Source organism: Globicephala melas, chromosome 12, assembly GCF_963455315.2.
Source record: "Globicephala melas chromosome 12, mGloMel1.2, whole genome shotgun sequence".
NCBI classification, from domain to species: Eukaryota; Metazoa; Chordata; class Mammalia; order Artiodactyla; family Delphinidae; genus Globicephala; species Globicephala melas.
The window spans coordinates 81,978,999-82,000,442 of record NC_083325.1 but is presented as its reverse complement, the minus strand read 5'-3'; the positions used below and the strand labels follow the sequence as shown (position 1 = coordinate 82,000,442).

Here is a 21,444-nt window from a genome sequence, read left to right as displayed (position 1 = left end):
GGGGCCCTTGGCGTGGAGCCTTTGGGAAGCCTGGGCTGCGCTCCTGCTGCCTCTCAGACCTGCCTTGTCCCCTCTGGGCGTCTGCGTCCCAAGCGACAAAATGACCTCTGTTCTCCGAGGGTTCTTCCAACGTCTGTCCAGACTCCCTTCCCCGCTGAGTCTCCGTTGGTTGGAGGGGCTCCCCGCGTGGCCCTGCGGGAAGGTGGGGAGGTGTGCCAGGGGGTGGGACGGGGAAGCTGGCGGAGGAATCCCTCGGTGAGATCAGAGAAGACAGCGACGTTTCCCGAGAGCAGGCGGCGCCCCGAGGCCGGTGCCACGCCCTTCGAGTGAGGAGGTCGGACTGTGGCGAGGGGGGGCGCAGGGGCAGGGAGAGGGGACCGGGCACGCGGAGCGAAAACCCAGGCCGGCGGGCGGGCGCGGGGCTCGGCTCTGGCCCTCGAGCCTCCTCCCCTCGCCCGACGCCGCCCGGTCCGGCCCCGGCGCCGCCCTCGCCGCGACCCTTCCTCAGCGGGGTCCCGGGTCGGCCGAGCCCACCGCCGGACCTTCTCCGCGGTCGGCCGGAAGACCCGGAGAAGCGGACTCCAGGGGGCGGCCGGGGTCAGGGGTCAGTCCCGGGCGCGGGCCGCGCTCCGCGCTCCTCAGATCCGGGCTTTGCCGCGCGCCCCCCGGCCGGCCGAGCCCGGGAGCTGGGGGAGTGAGCGCGCGGGCGGCTGGGCCGGCCCTCCGACGGCGGCGAGCGCACCGGAGCGGGGCCGCGGCGGCGCGAGGACAAAGGGCCGAGGTAGGAGCGGCCGCCCGGCGCGCCGGGGGAACGCCTCGCAGCGCAGCGCGCGGGGAAGCGCGGCCCGGGGAGCGCACGGGCGGACGTGGGTACTTTTTTGGTCGGGACCCGCCGGGAGGCTACGGAAGTGTCGGGGTTCAGCCTCGAGGGCGCGTGGGGGTGTGGGTACCGCTGCCTCGTGTGCGTGCGCGCATGGGAGTGTGTGTGTGTGAGTGTGAAAGAGAGAGAAAAAGAGGGGCCGGCAGAGTTGGATTTAGATGGACTTAGAGCGCGCGCTGAGCGCTTGGCACATGGTGAGCGCTCCGTAGGTGAGAGCTAATAAAAATGACAATGATGGTAATAATCACTGTTTTGAGGGTGTGCACGCGTGCGTGCATGCGTGTCCATGTCTGTGTGTTTAGAGAAGCTGGAGCCGGTGGTGGCGGCCCCAACTCCCCAGCACTTGGAACACGGGAGAAAATGGGGCTTCTTTCCAGAACCGCCCTGGGACTGTCTCTGAGGGGCTCCGCCCCTTGGGAAGGCTGGTTCGGGGGAGGAGGAGGCTTAGTAGCTGGATCCCAGTTTTGGGTCTTGGGAACAAAGGCTGCTTCCCTGAAGTCCAAGAAGGTGCGTGTGTGTGTGTGTGTGTGTGTGTGTGTGTGTGTGTGGCCGCCAGGGCGCCAGGCGGGGTGGAGGCGATGATGGCCATTCATGGAGAAGGCTGTTGGGCCATTTTGCTGTCAAGCCTCTTTTGATCCCTGGTCATGAAGACCAGCAAAAAAAAAAAAAGAGGAACTACTTAATCTGTATACTGAAGCTTTTCTTTAAGAAAGTTTTATTATAGAGGTAAGTGTTACTCAGGACTTGGAAGATTTTTTTAGTGTCTCTTTTAAACAATATGTGCATTTTAACTTGATAAAAACTTTTATTCCTAGCGAGAGCATTTTAATTTTTCCAGTTAACACTGCGTGTTAGACATGGGGAAAGGTGGAGGTCTGGGACGGTTCTAACTTCATCTTACCTAAAGCGTTGTTTTAATGTCACGGGGTTTGCAGCACTTTGTAGGAAAACACTCCTGGAAGTTTTAAAGGCCAATTAGACTCCTACCCCTGTCTTAGAATGTCTTAAATCTAGGGGCAGATTTGAAGAATTCCTTATATGCAATCCATTGCTTCGAGAGTATTGTTTTTGGGTTTGCTCAGGAAAGTTTGTTTCTAGGAAACAAAAATCAGATTAAAAATGTGAAACAATGAAATGAAACACAGGTGAGGAGATGTTTCTACAAGTCTGTTCATACTGAAATCTGGTTCATTTAAAGTTTGCATTGTGATCTGTGACATTTTCCATCCCCACAGCAGTGGATGAGGTGGTCTGCTGTTCATTCTGGAGCAATTTTTTTTTTTTAATTTAAGTATAGTTGATGTACAATATTATATAAGTTACAGGTGTACAATGTGTTGATTCATAATTTTTAAAGGTTATACTTCATTTATAGTTATTATAAAATATTGGGTATATTCCCTGAGTTGTACAATATATCCTTGTAGCTTATTTTATACCTAATAGTTTGTATCTCTTAATCCCCTACCCCTATTGTGCCCCTTCCCCCACGACTCTCCCCACTGGTAACCACTAGTTTGTTCTCTATATCTGTGAGTCTGCTTCTTGTTTGTTATGTTCACTAGTTTGTTGTATTTTTTTTAGAGTCCACATATAACTGATATCATACAGTATTTGTCTTTCTCTGTCTGACTTATTTCACTTAGCATAACACCCTCCAAGTCCATCCATGTTACTGCAAATGGCAAAATTTCATTCTTTTTTACGGATGAGTAGTACTCCATTGTGTGTGTGTGTGTGTGTGTGTGTACACCACATCTTCTTTATCTGTTCATCTGTGGATGGACACTTAGGTTGCTTCCATGTCTTGGCTATTGTAACTAATGCTGCTATGAACATTGGGTGCATGTATCTTTTAGAATTAGTGTTTTCTGGAACAAGTATTCTTTAAAGAATAAGAAGTAAGTTCAGGTTGAAGTTGAAATTCCATCCTAGCCTTTCTTGTTATTGATTAACAAATGGCTTATTTGTGGTTTAAGATGTTTTTAATCAGTGAAAGTAGCCACTTGCACCAATACGTGTAATCTTTTAGTGGGTGGGTAATTTGAAGCTACACTTTAATATCTGTATTTTTGTCTTGTAATTTTTAATAGGAGAGTTTATAATGTAGAGCCTGTCTAAAGATTTCTATGCTTAGTGTAAAGTTGGTTCATTTAGAAAGCAAGTGACTGAGCTCCTGTGGCATTACAGATGTTCACGCTACTACTGCCATTTTATTTGACATCAGAAAACCCCATTTTAAGAAAATCGCGTCTAGTTTGTGGATTCAACATTTGAATTACTTAGTGATTCCAGAGTGTTCAGAGGCAATCTCAAAGGAGAGCGAATAAAAGGTTCATTCAGAATGAAAAGAAGATAGACTATAACTTAGAGAGGCAGACCCCCTGCACCCCGTGCCATGCCCAAGCACAGTGCTCAGAAATGAGCGGAACCAGGACATTTAAACAAAGGCTGTGATATGGACCCTTCATGCATTAAGTGGGTAAAGGGAGCTTGCTTTTAATAGTCGACATTTCCCTGTCCAGCATGCTTCAGCGGTTCTGTTCTGTTTCCCCTAGGAAGCCTCTAGGGCTTTTGTGGGAGTAACTGACCATTGGGGCTGGCCGAGGGCAGCTCATGGAGCTCTGATCTGGCCATTGCAGAGGGTCCGTAGACCTCTAATCCCTTCAAAGGATTCCAGTTAATCTCTGCAGTTTGTACACTGCTTAATGGGCACGCTTGTCTTTTTGGTTCAGTTTCTGAATATACAGATAAATTATAGTACTTTAAAGCTAATTGCCCTTAAAAACAAAAACACAGAATGAGGAAGACTGTTGTAGAAGTTATATCTGTGACATAAAACTTAAAAACCTGCAGAAGAGTTAAAAAAAAAAAAAGAAGGAAAACTGGAAATCTATGATCCAGATATAATTACTGTTAATACTTTGGCATGTTCTGGTCTTAAAATTAAGTTCTATATGCTTCTAAACATTGGCCAAAATTATATATATATAAAATATATGTCATTTTGTATCTTTTAAATATAAAAGTTGTATTATGAATATACTTATTATTTTGTTGTTTTTTTTTTGAAGGCAAAAAGAAAACTTTTATTTTGGCATTAATCGCATCAATTTGTTTACATTTATGACATGTTACATATATTATTATTCAAACAACTAACAAAGTCATCAATTTGGCTTTTATTTTCAAGTTCCTATTTGTTCAAAAGACACCTGTGACTTGAAGATTCTTTTAAAATGAATATTCTCTTCACTGAAATAAAAAGTTGACATTTAACAAGTATTACATTTTACACCTGTAAGTTTTTAAAGTACTGCAGAACTGTACAACTACATACAACATGTATATGGTTTGCTGTCTTCCTAGATATGAACTACTGTAAAATGACATAAAATTCAAATTATTTACCTTGTCCACACTTAACTTGTGAGTCTGTCAAATAGCAGTTATTGAGCGTCCAGTAATTAGAGGAGAAAGTAAAAGGAGGACATGAAGATGCTCTTCCCCTTAGGAACTCACTTGCTATAAAGCTAACATACGCCCATAAAGTAACAAAGCAATACTGGGTCGTGTTACCTGGTAACAGAAGTAGATGTTCAGGTAACTGTCGCTATATGGAATAGATGTATCCTAAGTTAACAGCAACATCATATTTGTTAAGTCCAAATCCTCAGTTAATTAAAATTTTATACTGTATCAGCAATCTATTTCCACAATAAATTAATTTTGGTTGAAAGAGGTTAAAATGTAAGTTTCTTCTATTGCATGCTTGAGAGAACAGTTCCCAGTGAAGAATAAATAAGGAGGGAGGGGAATAAATAAGGGAACAATGGCAACAATAAGCCGGTCAATACAGCAGACACTATTAGAGGATTTTCAAACCTCCTTGCCCAGTAACCCTAAATTTAAAAGCAGCAGCAACTGAACAGGTAAAAAGAAAAACGCAGAGGAGTAGGACTGGGAAGTCACATGATGTATGTCTTCTCTGAGCAGCCGTAGCAGCAGCACATAAAAGCAACCTTCATGTTAGCACAGTGAAGCTCAAGGAGCAACTCCATCCTTGACGCTGCAACAAGATTCCTAGGAACCTGAATAAAATCTTCCACAAATTCCAAAACACCTCTAGCCCTTTTTACAGCATCAGCACTCTCTCCATAGATTTTAAATGTTCCAGTATCTTCATCTAGCTCAATAGCTGTAACTCCAGGAACCTTTCTAGCTTGCTGTATGTTACTGCTGTGTGTTCCTGTTGGCAGGCCCATCCAACGTCCTCTCACAACAAATTCCGCATGAAAAGCTGCTGCAAGTTGTTTTGTGCATTCTAAATGCTTAGTGGCCTCTTCATTTCTGGACATAAGCATCAACTTCGTACGAATACCTCGCAAATGCACGTCACTCAGAATGTTTACCCTCTTCACGGTTGCTTCACTGGCAGACAGTATCATTAGCTGTGTGGTTTCTGGATGGTAAAAAATTCTGCCTGCTCCTGCTGCTTTCTTAAAACCTTTATGTGCATTTTCACTAGCACACGTCTCTCTCAAATCCTCAGGAACATCCACTGTGCATTTAAAGAAGGTATTTTTTTTGGCAGTTTTATTTTGATTGACAGGCCGAAGTCATTCCAATGGGACCATTTCATTGTAAGTGGCATCACAAGCAGCATATTCAATGCCATAAAATTCTCCTTTCATCATTCGAAGTTTAGCCAACCACCATCCGCATGGTTCTTGATCATTTGCTCTTGAATACACCTGTACTTCATCTCCTTCACTAATTTATTTATTTATTATTTTTTTTGCGGACGCGGGCCTCTCACTGTTGTGGCCTCTCCCGGTGCGGAGCACAGGCTCCGGACACGCAGGCTCAGCGGCCATGGCTCACGGGCCCAGCCGCTCCGTGGCATGTGGGATCTTCCCGGACCGGGGCACGAACCCGTGTCCCCTGCATCGGCAGGTGGACTCTCAACCACTGCGCCACCAGGGAAACCTCAATAATTTCTTTTTTTTATATCAGGTGGTTGTGGTAATCTAACTTCATTAAATGGAACCTGGCGTTCCGGTTGCCAGTTGTTCTCGAAAACAACTGTGAGGGCTTCCCTGGTGGCGCAGTGGTTGACAATCTGCACGCTAATGCAGAGGACACGGGTTCGAGTCCTGATCCGGGAGGATCCCACATGCCGCGGGGCAACTAGGCCCGTGAGCCACAACTACTGAGCCTGCGCGTCTGGAGCCTGTGCTCCGCAACAAGAGAGGCCGCAATAGTGAGAGGCCCACGCACTGCGATGAAGAGTGGCCCCCGCTCTCCGCAACTAGAGAAAGCCCTCGCACAGAAACGAAGACCCAACACAGCAAAAAAATAATTAATAAACTCCTACCCCCAACGTCTTAAAAAAAAAAACAACAACTGTGAGGGAGCCTTCATGAACGTCTTTGATAAATCCCTTGTCGAAAGCCCCGTTGGAGCCGAGAATCTCCACCGTCACCTCCTCCGTGTTGGAACCGCAAAGCGATATTGTCATTTTAAATTACAATTTTGTGTTCTCTTGTGTGGATAAATTATAATTTAACTATTACCCTAGCAGACTCTTGGCCTTTTCCTTTTATTTGTGCTTTTGATGTTCTTTTCACTTTGATAAAACATCACTGATTGATGGTAATACACATTTCTGAAACTTGACCACCCTTAGAAAACGGCACAACAAGTTTTACTTCAAGGATATACAGTGGGAAAAGATGCAGCCTTGCCTTAGCCCTCTCAGTCTCGTAGCCCCTTCTTCATTATCTTTTATGCCATTTATTTGTCTCTGTAACACAATAATTTGCATTTTCTTTACACCACCAAATTATGGGCTTCTTGAGGACAGCAATTTGTGCCTTAATTTTGTTTGACTCCCTCTAGTGGCCAGCCAAGACTTGGCATGTCACAGATGTTCAAAATATTCCTTTGGTGGGCAGGGGGGAGTATATTTCAGGGGCTGTGTGGGAACCCAGGTCCTCTCAGAGATGTGCAATGACAAATCTTGATCCAACTGACTCCCATTACCCTTTCATAGTGGAAAACTTCAAACGTCTACAAAAGTGGAAAGGTCATATACTGAGCTTCTGTGTGATCTCATCCAGTTCAACAACTGTGAACACTTGATCAATTTTGCCTCTTCTTCCTCCTCCCTCCCCGCCCTGCAACCCTCCTGGATTACCCTGAAGTAAATCCAAGACATTACAGCATTTCATACCCTTGGATTTTTGATGATGAGTTTACCTCCGAATCCACCGAAAAGGGCATGTTTTCAGGAAGGTGGGCTTGCTGGGAAGCTGTGTAACAGACATGCCAGTGACCTGCCTACCTCGTTCTGCTTTGACCTTGAGCAGGTTGGCTCTCTGGCTCACCTATCTGTCACCTGAGGAGCTGGGCCTAGGTAATCCATGAGCTTCCTTCCAACTTGTACTTTGTTCCAGCTCAGGTCTGCCTTGTAGTCTAGTGTGGTAGTTCTCAAATTGTCGTTGCTGGGCCAGCAGCTTCGGCAGCACCAGGGACCTTGCACAGAATGCAGATTCTCAGGCCCCATACCCAGCCCTACTCAGAAGCTCTGGGAAGGGGTATATTTGCCAATAATTTGTGGTTTAATAAGCCCTCCAGGTGATTCTGATGAACAGTCAAGCTTGAGAACCACTAATCTGTGAAAGTAGACAAGAGGTCTATAAGCTCTTTAAAAAAAAAAACGAACAGGGGACTTCCCTGGTGGTCCAGTGGTAAAGAATCCCCCTTACAATTCAGGGGACAACGGTTCGATCCCTGGTCAGGGAACTAAGATCCTATGTGTGGCAGGGCAACTAAGCCCGCATGCCACAAGTACTGAGCTCACGCGCTGCAAACTGTAGATCCCGTGCGTCCTGGAGCCTGCGTGCCACAACTAGAGAGAGAAAACCCACACGCCACAGCTAGAGAGAAGCCCTCACGCTGCAATGAAGATCCCGCGTGCCGCAAATAAGACCCGACACAGCCAAAAAATAAATAAATTTAAAAAAAAAAGGAAATCCTACCGGAAATTGTGCATTTACCCATCATCGAGTTCGATAAGTCAGTACAATGTCAGGTTCTTCCCTTTGTGCAGAATGAGACCAATGGTGGAGTGACTGTGAGATCTTTTGTTGATCAGGAACTCTGATTGATAGTTACAGTTCTTGACTCAAAAAGATTTGGGAAAGAAATGATTAGATAAAATGTTTCTGAACTGAAGTATATGTAGGCAATTTTCATTAAAAACAAAAAAAAGAAAAGGTCGAGAACCACTTCATGGGACACACCACATTTGTCATTACATATTTATTTGTTTGATGTCTTATCTCCCCCGTGGCACATGGTAAGTGCTGTGAAGGGTCAAGTCTGCTTTGCTCACCGTCCTGCCCCGGCACCCAGGACAATGGCTGGTCAATAGTATGTGTTTAGTAAATATTTGAGGAATGAATGAGCTTTGTTCTTTAGGGAACTTACAGAACTCTGGACAGAGCCAAGCCTAATACTGGTAGAAACAATTAGAGAACAATTAAGGGTTCTATTTTGAGGTCTTGACTACAGTGTAGGAGAATTTGAGCCAAAAGTTCAGTTAGTTTTATATTTGTCACATAAAAGTATCTATTATGTGCTTAGCAATATCTTGGCCTCTGGGGAGAAGTATGGAAGGCAATACAAGAAAAGAGTAAAACAAGGAGCTCGTGCTAATACGACTATTTCATTGGTTGGTAACTACCTTGCATTCCAGTGCTTTCAGGCATAAGAGTTAGCCAAATAATAATAATTATTAGAGCCACCGCAATCCTTGGGCATCTACCACGTAAAAAGTATTTTATGAGAATCGCCTAAATATCTGTTCCCTGACATGAGCTTATTGGTAAATTTTGAAATTTTGTATTTTAACAAAATAAAAGCTCATTGATACCTTCATTTGTAAAAATTAAAAACGAGGTTAGAAAGTTGTTTCCAAAATTTAAACATCTGCAGACATCATGGTCTGTAAAGGTAACACGAGTTTTAGCATCATTTATTTAATACATACCTATCTATTGAGTATGTACCATGTGCCAAGTACTTGTCTAAGTGCTGGAGATACAGCAGTGAACAAATCAGGCAATTCCTGCCCTCCTGGAACTTACATTCTAGCGGTAAGATCGGCAGTGAACCTCTGTGCTGTAAGTGATTTTCATTTTCATAGAAAATGTGGTAAAGATTCTGTTACCTAAGATCACAATCTGGCCATCTATAAGCTGTAATATGTTACAATCCATGGCGACCAAGCAGACAGGTGTGGGCATTCCTGCTAACCCCTCTGAGCTGTGAGATGCCCACTCTTTCCTCCTGATACCTTTCCTACCCTATGTGACACATGCATTGGGGGTGGGGAGTGCCAGGGTCGATCCATTACCAAGGCTTAAAGTATTTATGATTTTTAAAGTAAGATGCATAATAAGAAAGATCCAATATTGCCTTCTTGCACTGCCCTGTATTAGCTTGGGCTGTCATAACAAAATACCATAGACCAAGCAGCTTAAGCAGCAGAAATTTATTTCTCACAATTCTGGAGGCTAGAAATTCAAGATCAAGTTTCTGGTTGATTTGGTTTCTGGTGAAAAGCTCTCTTCCTGGCTTGCAGGTGGCCACATTCTTGCTGTATCCTCACATGGCCATTCCTCACCTCCTCCCATAGGAGTGTGGAGAGAGGGGGAGAGAGAGAGAGAGAGAGAGAGAAAGAGAAAGAGAGACGGAGCCTTCTACTGTCTCTTCTAATAAGGACATTAACTCTGTTGATCAGGGCCCCACCCTTATGACCTCACTTACAACACACTGGGAGTTAGGGCTTCAACATACGAATTTTGGGGGGACACAAGTCTTCAGTCTATGGCACACTCCAAAGATTGCCCCCTTAGGTGAGCATTCTCAGTTTTGGAGCCTGCAGTTTTAGGGTTGGTTTGCAAGAGCACACAGGGGCTCCCAGCACTGGTTTGGGGGGTTTAGAGGAGGAACGAGACTCTTCTTCTGAAGTGTGTGAGGCTGGAGCACACATAGGTGACACCATTATTGTCGGTAATCTTTTTTGTACCTGGCAGGGAGACTGAGTGTGTATACCCCTGTGCAACCCCAGGGCAACACATGACAGGGTACTTACCTGTAGGTGTTTGTGGGTTGTTGGTAGACAGTTCTGGACTGGAAACAGCACGCAAAAATTGCTAAGTCCTTCAGAGGGCAAGTTCTTCTGGATTTGAGCCATCAGATGAATTCTCTGCCATGCTAATAAGATCTACCACCATTATTCACACATTTCTTAAATGTCCTGGTTTATTTTGATGTTGAAGGCACACGTATAGACCACCCTTTACAAAGGATTCCGTTTGGCCCTCTCTGCTTCTGGCTTGACAAACGATTCTGTTCATTTCCTGTGCCTCTGCTTCCTGCTGACATTCTTGTCTTCTGCTAGACTTGAATGTGACTCAATTTAGGAGTAATATATCACGAGACCCATCTGGACCTTGGATTTACTAGGGCTTCCTTGCTCTTTGGAATCCATCATTCCCATGTTTTAGATTGAGAAGCTGTCACAGAACTGGTCAATCGCAAAAGTGGGACCTGATCCTCAAACTCTATCTCCTAGGTAGTGAGGGATGATCTGTGTGCATGTCTGTGCCTTTCTCTTCACCCACATTCACTCTGAAGGTGATTCTGCAGGTGGCCATTCTATTGCATTGCTTTTTCAGTTTTGCTGCCCAAGGGTGAGCCTGTGAGTCAGGGGTTAGAAATAAGAAAATGGAAGCCCAAAGAGGAAACCTGGGAACAGCTTTGAGTAGCTAATTCTGGCGCATCTAGTAAGATTTAAAAATTAAATACCATTTAACTACTCGAAGACATTTAAATAACAGGGTCCTGCAAAGTTAGTGACCTTCATTATGGGCTCCACTGAGTTTGGTTGTATTTTCACATTGTAAGAGTTTCACAGAGTTTTCATTTTAGTAGTGTAAATTTTTTCAGTTGTGATAGGAATATAACTTTGCAGTTATTCAGTTAGATACATGGAAGTAAAACCCAGTTCCTCCTCTCTTATGATTTTAAGTGGAGTAAAGGCAATGGGAACTAACATTTCATGGCTGTTCTGGCCAGGTTCTGAGTTGGACTGATAGCACCTATGAGGTGTAGCTATTATCATTTCCATTTTATATGTGGGAAAACCAAAGTCCAGAGAAGTTCAGGAACTTGATCCAGGTCATGTAGAGGTGAGATGCTGTACCACATGTGAAGGCACATCTGTCTGACCACAAAGCTATACAACTGTGAAGCCAAATCTTAGCCCCACGCAAAAAGTCTCTGTCCATTCTGTCACCTGTCCAAACTGTCATCTGTTTCAAATTAATTTCTACTTGTACTTTTCATTTGTCTGTCATTCAGTCTCCCTTCTCTTAGCCCTGACCCCAGGGCTGGTCAGAGTAACAGCCATATCTCAGGATAAACATTCTGCCTTTATCCTTTCTATCATCTTCCCTGTTTCTTTCTGAGAACCTGCATTTTTTCACAGGCTTTTATGGGGTGTTAGCCTAAAAGAAAATCTTCATTTGGCCCTCTCTTTTGCTAAGATATTTGTTGGTTTTGTCTAGAGAATTACGCATTATGATTTCTGTAGCTCTAAGAGAGATACCTTTGCCTGACTGTATCCAGGATGCTGGCTTGATTTTACTTTCATCTTCTAATTACAATCTTTCTTCTGTTCATTCATGGCTGTTCACAGCATCTCGTAGACGCGAGTAGAGGAGAGAGATTCTTGGTTGAACAGAAAACCAGAACTACTATGAGCTCACATCTCTGAAGTTTAAATTGTCTTCCCAAAATGTTAGTTTGAGAGCAAATTCAGTCAGTGTGCTTGATCAATAACTCCATATTAAATGCTCACTGTGTCATTGTACATCGTATTGCCTTAGGCGTGGCAAGGGACACCCAGGGGCAGTGCGGACCTTGCCTTCAAGGGGTAGTTTGTAAACTATAGACATATGAAGTATTGCTGCTATCCTTACTAATGGCTACAGACATGATACAAGTTTAGAAAAAGTAGTATTTGGGCCGGTGTGTTTGTGGACAGAGAGGAAGTGAATCTGATTGACAGCAGATGAGAGGAGAAAGGAGCAGGTAGACTTTGACCTAAGCTCGGTTATCTTACATGGGCCATATCACTAATCCTTACTCAGTGAGGTGGAGGGTTGGACCCATTGTAGACATGAGGACATGGAGGTGTGGAAAAGCCAGTGGACTTGCTCAAGTTTACATGGGGAACAAGTGGTGGAAAGTCCATTTCTATCTGACTGCAAAGTGGGAGTGAGGCCTGGACAGAGCCAGGCTGATGAGATGCGCTTGTGTATGTGTGTGGGGTGTGGCCTGAGGGCACGCCAACACCAAGCCACTTCCCCCGACTTCTTACCACACAGACTGCGAAGACTTTAGCGTTGTAAGATACCTTCAGGATGCTTGGGTCCCACCAGACCTTATGAATTAGAATCTTTGATGAATCTGCATTTCAAAAGCCCTCCAAGGGAGTCTTATGCGTGCTGCAGGGTAAGAAGCACTGCTCTGTGGAGCTGCTCTGTCACTGCCCTGGCAAGCGGTCATTGGAAGGGCTCTTTGGTCTAGAAAGCTGGAGTCCTGACACAGCTTCCTTAGTCAGACTTGCCTTTAGATGATGATGATCCTGCATCTGTTTACATGGCAGTGGCCTGAGTGGTTAAGCTAATGAGCGTGTACTTAAGAGCTGGTATCTGGAGTCATGCAGACCCAGGGTCACATGTGGACTCGGCTATACTTGGGCAAGTGACCTAATCTTCTCTAGGTCTGTTTCTTCATCTATAAAATGGGGTCAGTGATAATAAACACCTTGTAGAGCAGTGGCAAGAATTCAGCGTGTTACATGTCAGGTGTTAGAATATTGCCTTCTACATAGAAAGAGCCCAAACGCCTTCCCCTCCCTCTCCTTCTCCTGCTACTATTACTCCTCCTCCCCATCTTCCACCACTCCTTCCCCTTCCTCGTCATCGTGATGACGATGATGATATTATCACCCACATCCTGTCTCTGGGTCTTAACACAGGGGTGCTCACTTCCCACCGCTGTCCACACCTCTTGCTCAGTTCCTACGGTGATGATGCCGGGTCATCCTGTGACCTCTAGGCTCCCCCCATGTGACACGGATCCATTTGATGGAGAACTGGGCCTGTACCATCGTCTGCTCATCTCACTTATTTTTCTTTAGCGCTGCTGCCTGTGAGTGGTGTTCTTTGAGCGTCGTAACTGGGAAGCAGTTGGTAGTTTTGCACAACTGGCTGCCGTGGTGTGTGAAGCTCCTACGTCGTGCCAGCATTTTACATCGTCCCTGAGCCTCGGCACAGCCTCAGGATGTAGAGTCTGTGATACACATTCTACAGCTGTGTAAACTGACGCCCAGAGGTTTACCTGCTGGGAAGAACCATAGGAGATTGCTATTTTTGTAGAACGAAATAGTATAATGGCCATTTCGAATGGTTTAACCTAATACTTTCATCATACCGCATAAATGTTTTTCACACACTAAAGAAATGGTCCTGGGAGTTCCCTGGCGGTCCAGTGCTTAGGACTTGGCGCTTTCACTGCCGAGGGCCCGGGTTCAATTCCTGATGGGGAACTAAGATCCTACAAGCCATGCGGCTCGGCCAAAAAGGATATTTTCTTATTTCTTCTAACCAGAATATTACCTGAAAGGACACATTAAAAAAATTGTGGTCATGCACTTTTCCAAGCATTTCACAATGTAACTCAGTCCTCACAACAGCCTTACGAGGTGGGTGCTGTTATCGGCACCCTCGTTTTACAGATGCGGAGCCGAGGCATAGAGACGTTAAGGAGCTTGTCCAAGGCCACACGCCAAGAGGTGGCAGAGACACAACATGGACACAAGCAGTCTGGGCCCGGAGCCTGGGCGCTAAGCCTCCTGAATCTTGGGGTAAGGGGCTTTTTCCCGAGTAAGCAGCATTTTTGCTGCTGTGGACTTTGGACAAGTGGGGGCAGGAAGGGCACGGGCCTCTGTGAGCACCTCTGTGAACCTGTGTTAGGTGCTCTGTGTACCCTCTCATCTAACTTTAGCAGGAGACTTGTGATGTTTTCCTCACCTCCCATTTTACAGGTGAGGAAAACCAGCTGGATTTCAAGCCTCCTGGTGTCTGACTGCAGAGCTCTGTCTGTCCTTATGCCGGGTGCTGCTTCCCTCTCCTTTCACTCCTCCTGTGGTGGAATTACCGCTGCGACCGTTGTCAGGAATCCGGTTTCTCAACCTCCTGCTCTTTGCTCTGTTGAGACCCAGCCCTGGCCACTGCGCTGCTCTTAACTCTCAGACTGGGATTCGGGTCGCCAATGGGGTCTTCTTTAAATGATTGGATCATCATGGTAGGGCACAAAAGTGCCTTGTTGGGATTTTATACGGATTTGGGTTCATTTACACGGGTGAAAATGAATAGAATCAGACGGGGCCCTTGGACGTGCCCTTCTAATCCCCATTAACACTGGATAAAGCCTGCAAATTCCCAGAGAGATTTCTCACGTGGAGACAATGGTAAGAAGCAGCAGTGCGTCTTCTCCAGCCTGTGGCCACACTCGAATGTCTTACTAACAAAGCAGGTGGTCTGGACAAGAGCTTTTTCTCCTGCTCAGGTAGCAGTGTTATGGCAACTTGCTAGCAAGACTATCTTTTGAAAAATGCTGAGAGAGATTATTTATTTTTAATTAACATTTTAATTTTGAGGTATTTATAGATTCACATGCAGTTGTAAGAAATAATACAGAGCTCTCATGTGCCTTCTACTCAGTTTCTCCCAAGGGTAACATCTTGAAACTCTATAGTACGATATCACAACACTGATACAGTCAAGATACAGAATTGTTCCATCACCACAACCATCCCTCATGCTGTTTTTGCGGAGACATGGCTGCTTCCCTTTCACTCCTGCCATCCCCTATCCCTGCCCCCTGGCAATCACTGCTCTGTCCTCTAGTTCTATAATTTTGTTGATTCAAGGATGTTATATAAAGAGAATTATATAGAATGTGATCTCCTGAGATTGTCCCTCCCCACACCCCGCCCCAGCATAATTCCCTGGAGATTCATCTAAGTTCTTTTGAGTATTAATAATTCATTTCTTTTAAATTGGTGCAATCACTATGGAAAACAGTATGGAGGGTCCTCAGAAAAGCTAAAAATAGAGCTGCCGTGTGAGCCAGCAATCCCACTTCTGGGCATATACCTGGACAAAGCTACAATTCAAAAAGATACATGCACCTCTATGTTCACAGCAGTGCTATTCACATTAGCCAAAACATGGGAACAACCTAAATGCCTGTCAGCAGATGAATGGATAAAGAAGATGTGGTACTTATATACAATGGAATACTACTCAGCCATAAAAAAGCATGAAATAATGCCATTTGCATCAACATGCATGGATGGACCTAGAGGTTATCATACTAAGTGAAGTAAGTCAGAAAGAGAAAGACAAATACCATGTGATATTACTTATATGTGGAATCTAAAATATGACACAAATGAATCTATCTATGAAACAGACTCACAGACATAGAGAACAGACTTGTGATTGCCAAGGGGAAGGGGGGGTGGGGGAGGGATGGACTGGGAGTTTGGGATTAGTTGATGCAAATTATTATATATAGAATGGATAAACAACAAGGTGTCCTACTATATAACACAGGGAACTATATTCAATATCCTGTGATAAACCATAATGGAAAAGAATATGAAAAAGAATGTATATATATGTATAACTAAATCACTTTGCTGTACAGCAGAAATTAACATTGTAAATTAACCATTCTTGAATAAAATAAATTCAAAAAAATAACTTACTCCTTTTTATTGTTGAGCTGTATTCCAAGCTGTGGCTGGGCCACAGTGTAACCATTAACGTGTTGAAGAATATCAAAATTGTTTCTGGTTTTTGACTATTATGAATAAAGCTGGTGCTGACATTTGTGTACAGGGTTTTGTGTAAACATAAGTTTTAATTCCTATAGTATAAATATCCAGGAGTGCAATGGCTGGATCTTACGGTAGTTGAATGTCTAATTTTATAAGAACCTGCAAAACAGTTTTCCAGAGTATCTGTACCATTTTACACTCCTACCAGCAATGCATGAAGATCCGGTTTCTCTGCATTCTTGACAACATTTGGTATTGTCACTATTTTCTCTTTTAGACATTCTGATGGATGTATAGTGATATCTCACGGTGGGTTTAATTTGTATCTTCCTATTGGGCTAATGAAGCTGAACATCTTTTCCTGACTTACGTGCTTTCTGTTTATCCTCTTTGGCAAAATGTCTCTTTTATGTCTCTTGCCCATTTTCTAATTGGATTTTTTTTAACTGTTGAGTTTAAGAGTTAAAAAAGTATTACAGGTGCTAGTCTTTTGTTGGATATGTGGTTCGCAAATATCTTCTTCCATTCTGTAGTTTGTCTTGTCTTTTCTTAACAGGGTCTTTTGCAGAGCAAAACTTTTAAATTTTGGTGAAATCCAGTGTGTCAACTTATCAATTTTTAAGGATTGTGCTTTTGGTGTCAAATCTAAAAACGTTTTGCCTAGCCCTAGATCATGAAGATTTTTGACTCTTCTTGGTTGTTTTTTTTTTCCTAGAAGTTTTATAGTTTCGTTTTACATGTAAGTCTGTGATCCATTTTGAGTTGATTTTTGTATAAGGTGCAAAGGTTTAGGTTAAGATTCATTTCTTTGCCTACGGGTATCCAATTGTTCCAGCACCGTTTGTTGAAAAAGCTCTTTCTCCTCCATCGAGCTGCATTTGCAATGATTTCTTCTAAGATTTTAAGAACTGATATATTTGCCTTTTTCTTATCGAGGCAGATAGACTGGGCCACATAAGCGCCTACGGTTTGTACAATAAATTTGAGTTGCTCGTGTAGCTAATTATAGTCAGGCCATCCACAAGGGCATTTCAGCTGAGGGACCCTGGGGGTCAGGACTTGATGGCAGCTGTGGAGGAGTGAGAGTCAGGGCCCCGGGGACTCTGGATGGGAGGCTGAGCTTCTCCGGAGTTTTGCTGCTGCTGGGCAGCTGGGCCACTTCCTCTTCCAGGCAGGGGTGGTGACACCGGGTGTTCTGGGTCGGCCTGGGGCACGCTGACCTGCTGGTGGACTTGACCTTGTGGAAGGCACGGGCATGACCGGGTTAGGTTCCCACTTCGTCTCACCCGTCATCTGCAGCCCTGCCTGATCCCTGGTGATCTCAGCTGTCAGCTCCTGTGAGGTTTCCCCAACCCCGACCCCCAGTGCAGCCTCCAGCAGCTGGCGGTTTCAAAACTTGTATCTAGAACACGCAGGACTCCAGTGCCATCTTGGGAGTGTGGGTTTGCACTGAAAAATTTGTGATTATTTTTAAATGTTTTCTATTACACACAGGTGTTCACTAGAGAAAAAACTAGATAGCACAGTTCAGCAAAACTTATCTGTAATCCCCATACCCTGAGATAATCCCTGTGAACACAAAATTATTAATTTTGAAAGGAAGATTTTTTTTTTTTTTCTCATTTCTTTCACCAGCTGGACCATCAAGACACAAAGCTGGTTTGGAAAAAAAAGAAAAGAAAAAAAGAAATTGTTCTCTCATTGGCTGCATCTGGAGAGAGGTTTTGGCACTGCGGAGCGTGCCGCAGATGTGGCCTGTGTGGGTGAGGGCACAGGTCAGCACTGGCAAATGCAACTTCACCCAAAGGTGGGGTACCAAAGCCGGTGGGACCAGTGCTGCCAGAATGATCTTTTGTTTCCGCTGCTCAGCTGTCCAGGATCATGGCTGCGGACATCAAAGACATGTCTAAACACTGTTATCTGGCCCTATCCTTTGCCCTGACTGTGGAAGGGGTCTCCCCACAGGGAGCCCTGGAGAGCAGAGCCCCTGCCTTCCGTCCCACTATTAATTCCACGTAAGAGCGGATCAGTAGTATTTGCATTAGCCATGTACCTCTGTCTCTCTGTTTTGTTCTGAGAAAAAATTTGTTGACTTACCTAATTAAAAGCTTAAAAAGCATTTTCTTTACATTTCTTTACGTTATGTGTGTTAATTGCAGAAAAGTTATAAAACACAGAAAAATACAAAACCCCAAACTATAATTCCTCCACCTAGAAATAACCATTGTTTGCCTTTTAGGAAGTTCTTGTCTTTTTCATGTTCACATACAATAGAAATTTTACAAAAAAATGCTATCCTCCTGTACGTAGTTTCCCTGTAGGTGTGCTAGGACTCGTCAACCATGTCATTGCTGCAAACATTCTACTGCACAAATTTTGATATCTGCAGAGTTCTATCATATATCATTTTTACATAATTTCTTTACATTTTAGAATTGTGGCTTAAAAATATTAAGATGGTATTGTTACCTTTTCTGCTTAGCAAACAATTCTTATTGTAGCAACTAAAACATTGTGTATACAATTACCTGCTTTCGTTTACTGTAGGAACTTTGTAAAGGTATGTTCAAGTAATAGCTTGTTACTTTGCTAGTTCAAATGGTTCTGGCCGCTTGGGATAAGGGAACCACTGAGACTGGCTCAGTTGTGCTGAACAAATAGTGGATGCTTGACATCTTTACAGCAGGGAGTGGATTCTGGTCAGACTTCTGAACACATGGGCACCTCTGTGGGGGAAAGGCTCACAAGGGGAACAGCAGATCGGTCCCCGGTGCATTTTCCTAGGCCAACTTTTGGCTAAGCAACATTAAGAGAGAAAGTGTAGAGAGTCCTGGCAAAGTAGTTTGATTTCGGTGTTAGCCTGCGATGTAAACGTAACAGATCATGAGATACCATTTTACTCCACATTTTCATCTATGATGTGACTTGGCCGTGACGCCGGGCTCAGGTTTTTGGTCCCATCTTAGAGTCCTCGGTCAAGCGCTGTGCCAGGCTCTTTGTCCTGACCACACTGCATGTCATCGCCTGTTCGCCTGCACCTTCCCTGCGTGGATTGCCCAGATTTTGAAGGCAGGAAACCAGGCTCCATCACTCGGGCACCCATGGGACTCCAGCTGAGTGCTGCAGCCTCCTGGCCAATGAACATGTTCAACCCCTTTAATTCAGTGGTGTGCCCTAAGACTTTGCAGTTATTCACATAGGTCCCAAGCTCTTTTGAGTATATTGCCACGGTGGTGGTGGGAGCTGAGAGGCAAAAGAATGTGACTGAGAGGACGGCATCTTGTTTCCACTATGGGATTCTTTCCGTGATGGGATGTGAAGAATTTTAGACAGGTTTCCTGAATTACTGTAACCCAGTTCATTACTAAGGGAAGGTGTTTTAGATACTATTTTATCTTATACCTTTACCAAAGGAAAAGGTAATTTTGAGATGCTTCTTGTTAGGTTTGCTTTATTTTGTTTTCAGGAATCATAATTTTTTTTTTTGGCCATGCTGTGTGGCTTGTGGGATTTTAGGTCCCCGACCAGGGGTCAAACCCGGGCCCTCGGCAGTGAGAGTGCAGAGTTCTAACCCTTGGACTGCCAGGGAATTCCCAGGAATCATACTCTTAGGGTTCCCTTTCTATTTATGTTTGGGCGGAACTGATTTTTTTTTTTTTTTTTTTTTACTCATTAGAGCCTGGATTTCCTTGTAAGTTTACAGAACCAGTACAACTTGGCGCCTCCCTCAGTTCAGCTGTTTGCTCCTTTATTAGTGAATCTGAATAAAGGCAATAATAACAAATAGGATGAACATATTTACTGGCCACAAACATTGTATCAGGTACTTCATCTGTATCTCCATCTACTTTATGTATCGTTTCATCTGTAGCACTTCACAGAGTGAAGGCTTATAGGGGGTTCTGTAGGGCTTAGAGAAGGGCTGCATGATTTAATGCTCCAGCAAGCCCACAGAGGTAAGTTTTATTGTCTTCAGAGTTGAGGACTAGAGGCTGAGAAAGCCCCAAGGACAGGGTCATGCAGCTTGAAGGGGTCAACTGGGATTCAAACTGAAGTCTATGCAGCCTCAAGGCTGTGTTGGTGCCACTAGCTTGGTCAGTTTCTGGGGCGGGGGGCGCGCAGGCTTCATAGACAGAGCTGGAAAAGGAGGGGCAGTGGCGCTGACTGATACAAGAGCTTTCCAGAGGGTTAAGGGACCACCTTGTGGTGGTAGGGGCCTCATCTCAGCCCCCAGCTTGGATAGAGGTTTCACACATGCCCGAGGTCAGAGATGACCTCCCAGCGCCGACACCCTTGTAGTTCTAAGGCTGTTGGACGATGTCATTTACTGTTTTATTGATTTCCTCAGAAATTCTCGTGAGATACTTCTGTGGGGAAAAAATAATTAAAAAAAAAAAAAAAAAAAAGGGCTACTTCCTAACCTTAGTAATTCCTGATGTGGTAGAAACAGACTCATGAGCCAGCCAGAACGTGTTAGTGCAGCAGCAGCTGCTACTTATTATCTTAAAATTCTCTTTAGATCTTGATATACTTTAGTGGAATGACAATATTTCTTTCCAACTTTTAATTTTGATACAGTATTCTTTTTGCAGTGATGTAACAAAAACGTTTCCAAATCTCTGTATTATATATAATGAGTTTAGAGAAAGGCACACATTCACCAAGATCACGATCAATAATAGACACGGCACCAGAATATTGATTTTGTCCTTGAGGAAATCCAATAGTAACAAATCGATGAATCATAACACATGATGAAAGTGGCTGAACTCACCTGTAAACAGACATTGGGAGGAAAGCAGTAGTAACATGTGCTACTAATAACTATGAAATTGGGGGAGATGATGATGTTTAGTGTTGGCAGACACTCAGGGGTGCTGCAAGGGGGCAGAGAGACAGAGCAATTTACTTGTAGTTCTGTGACGAAGAAGTAACAGGCTGGCATCAAAGCTGCCACGTTTGCTTATTGCTACAACGATTATTTATTGAACGCCCGCCGTGTGCCAGGCACCGGGGACAGACTGGTGAGCCAACCCCTCCCCGCCCATGGCTCCTGTGTGTATGGCTGTTCAGCTGAGCTGGGGGAGACAGACTTTATCACACGATCCCTGAATGAATGAGGAGGGATGCACTCAGATAGGAAGAAAGTTCCAGAGAGCAGAGAGCAAAGAAACGTGACCTAGATTGGAACTTGATCTGAAGAGGACTTGGCAATAACTGCAGGACCAGGGGGTGTGGTGGTGGGTCTGGAGGAGGTCTGTCCTGACCCAGGAAGCAGTGCAAACATCGCAGGGCTCAGCCCCCGCGGCCCGTGCCTGCGATGGAGGCAGTGGGGTGGATGTCTGGGGGGCAGAGGTGTGCAGCCTGGGGGGCAGGTGGGGACCTGCCCAGAAAACCTTTGGGCGTTTGTTAAAGATGAGCGAGCTTAACCATGGAGCGATGGGAAGCTGCTGCCGGGGCTTCAGGGGCTGGGGCGGGCCTGGGGAGCCGTGGCCGAGTCAGTGGGCTGTCCCCGACTCTGTGTCCTTTGCGAGATGCCTCTGGAAACTTGACGTTCCCCATGAAGCTTTCTTTG

General features: G+C 44.7%; 1 protein-coding gene across 1 annotated transcript; it reads right to left on the bottom strand.

Annotated features, from left to right (window-relative positions):
• Positions 1–504: 504 nt before the first annotated feature.
• On the bottom strand, positions 505–6,401 carry LOC115846093 (RNA-binding protein FXR1-like). Its single transcript, XM_070046843.1, is given in 4 exon segments — positions 505–900; positions 4,903–5,670; positions 5,892–6,002; positions 6,288–6,401. Coding segments are annotated over 4 exon segments (1,389 nt in total).
• Between the last annotated feature and the right edge of the window lie 15,043 nt (positions 6,402–21,444).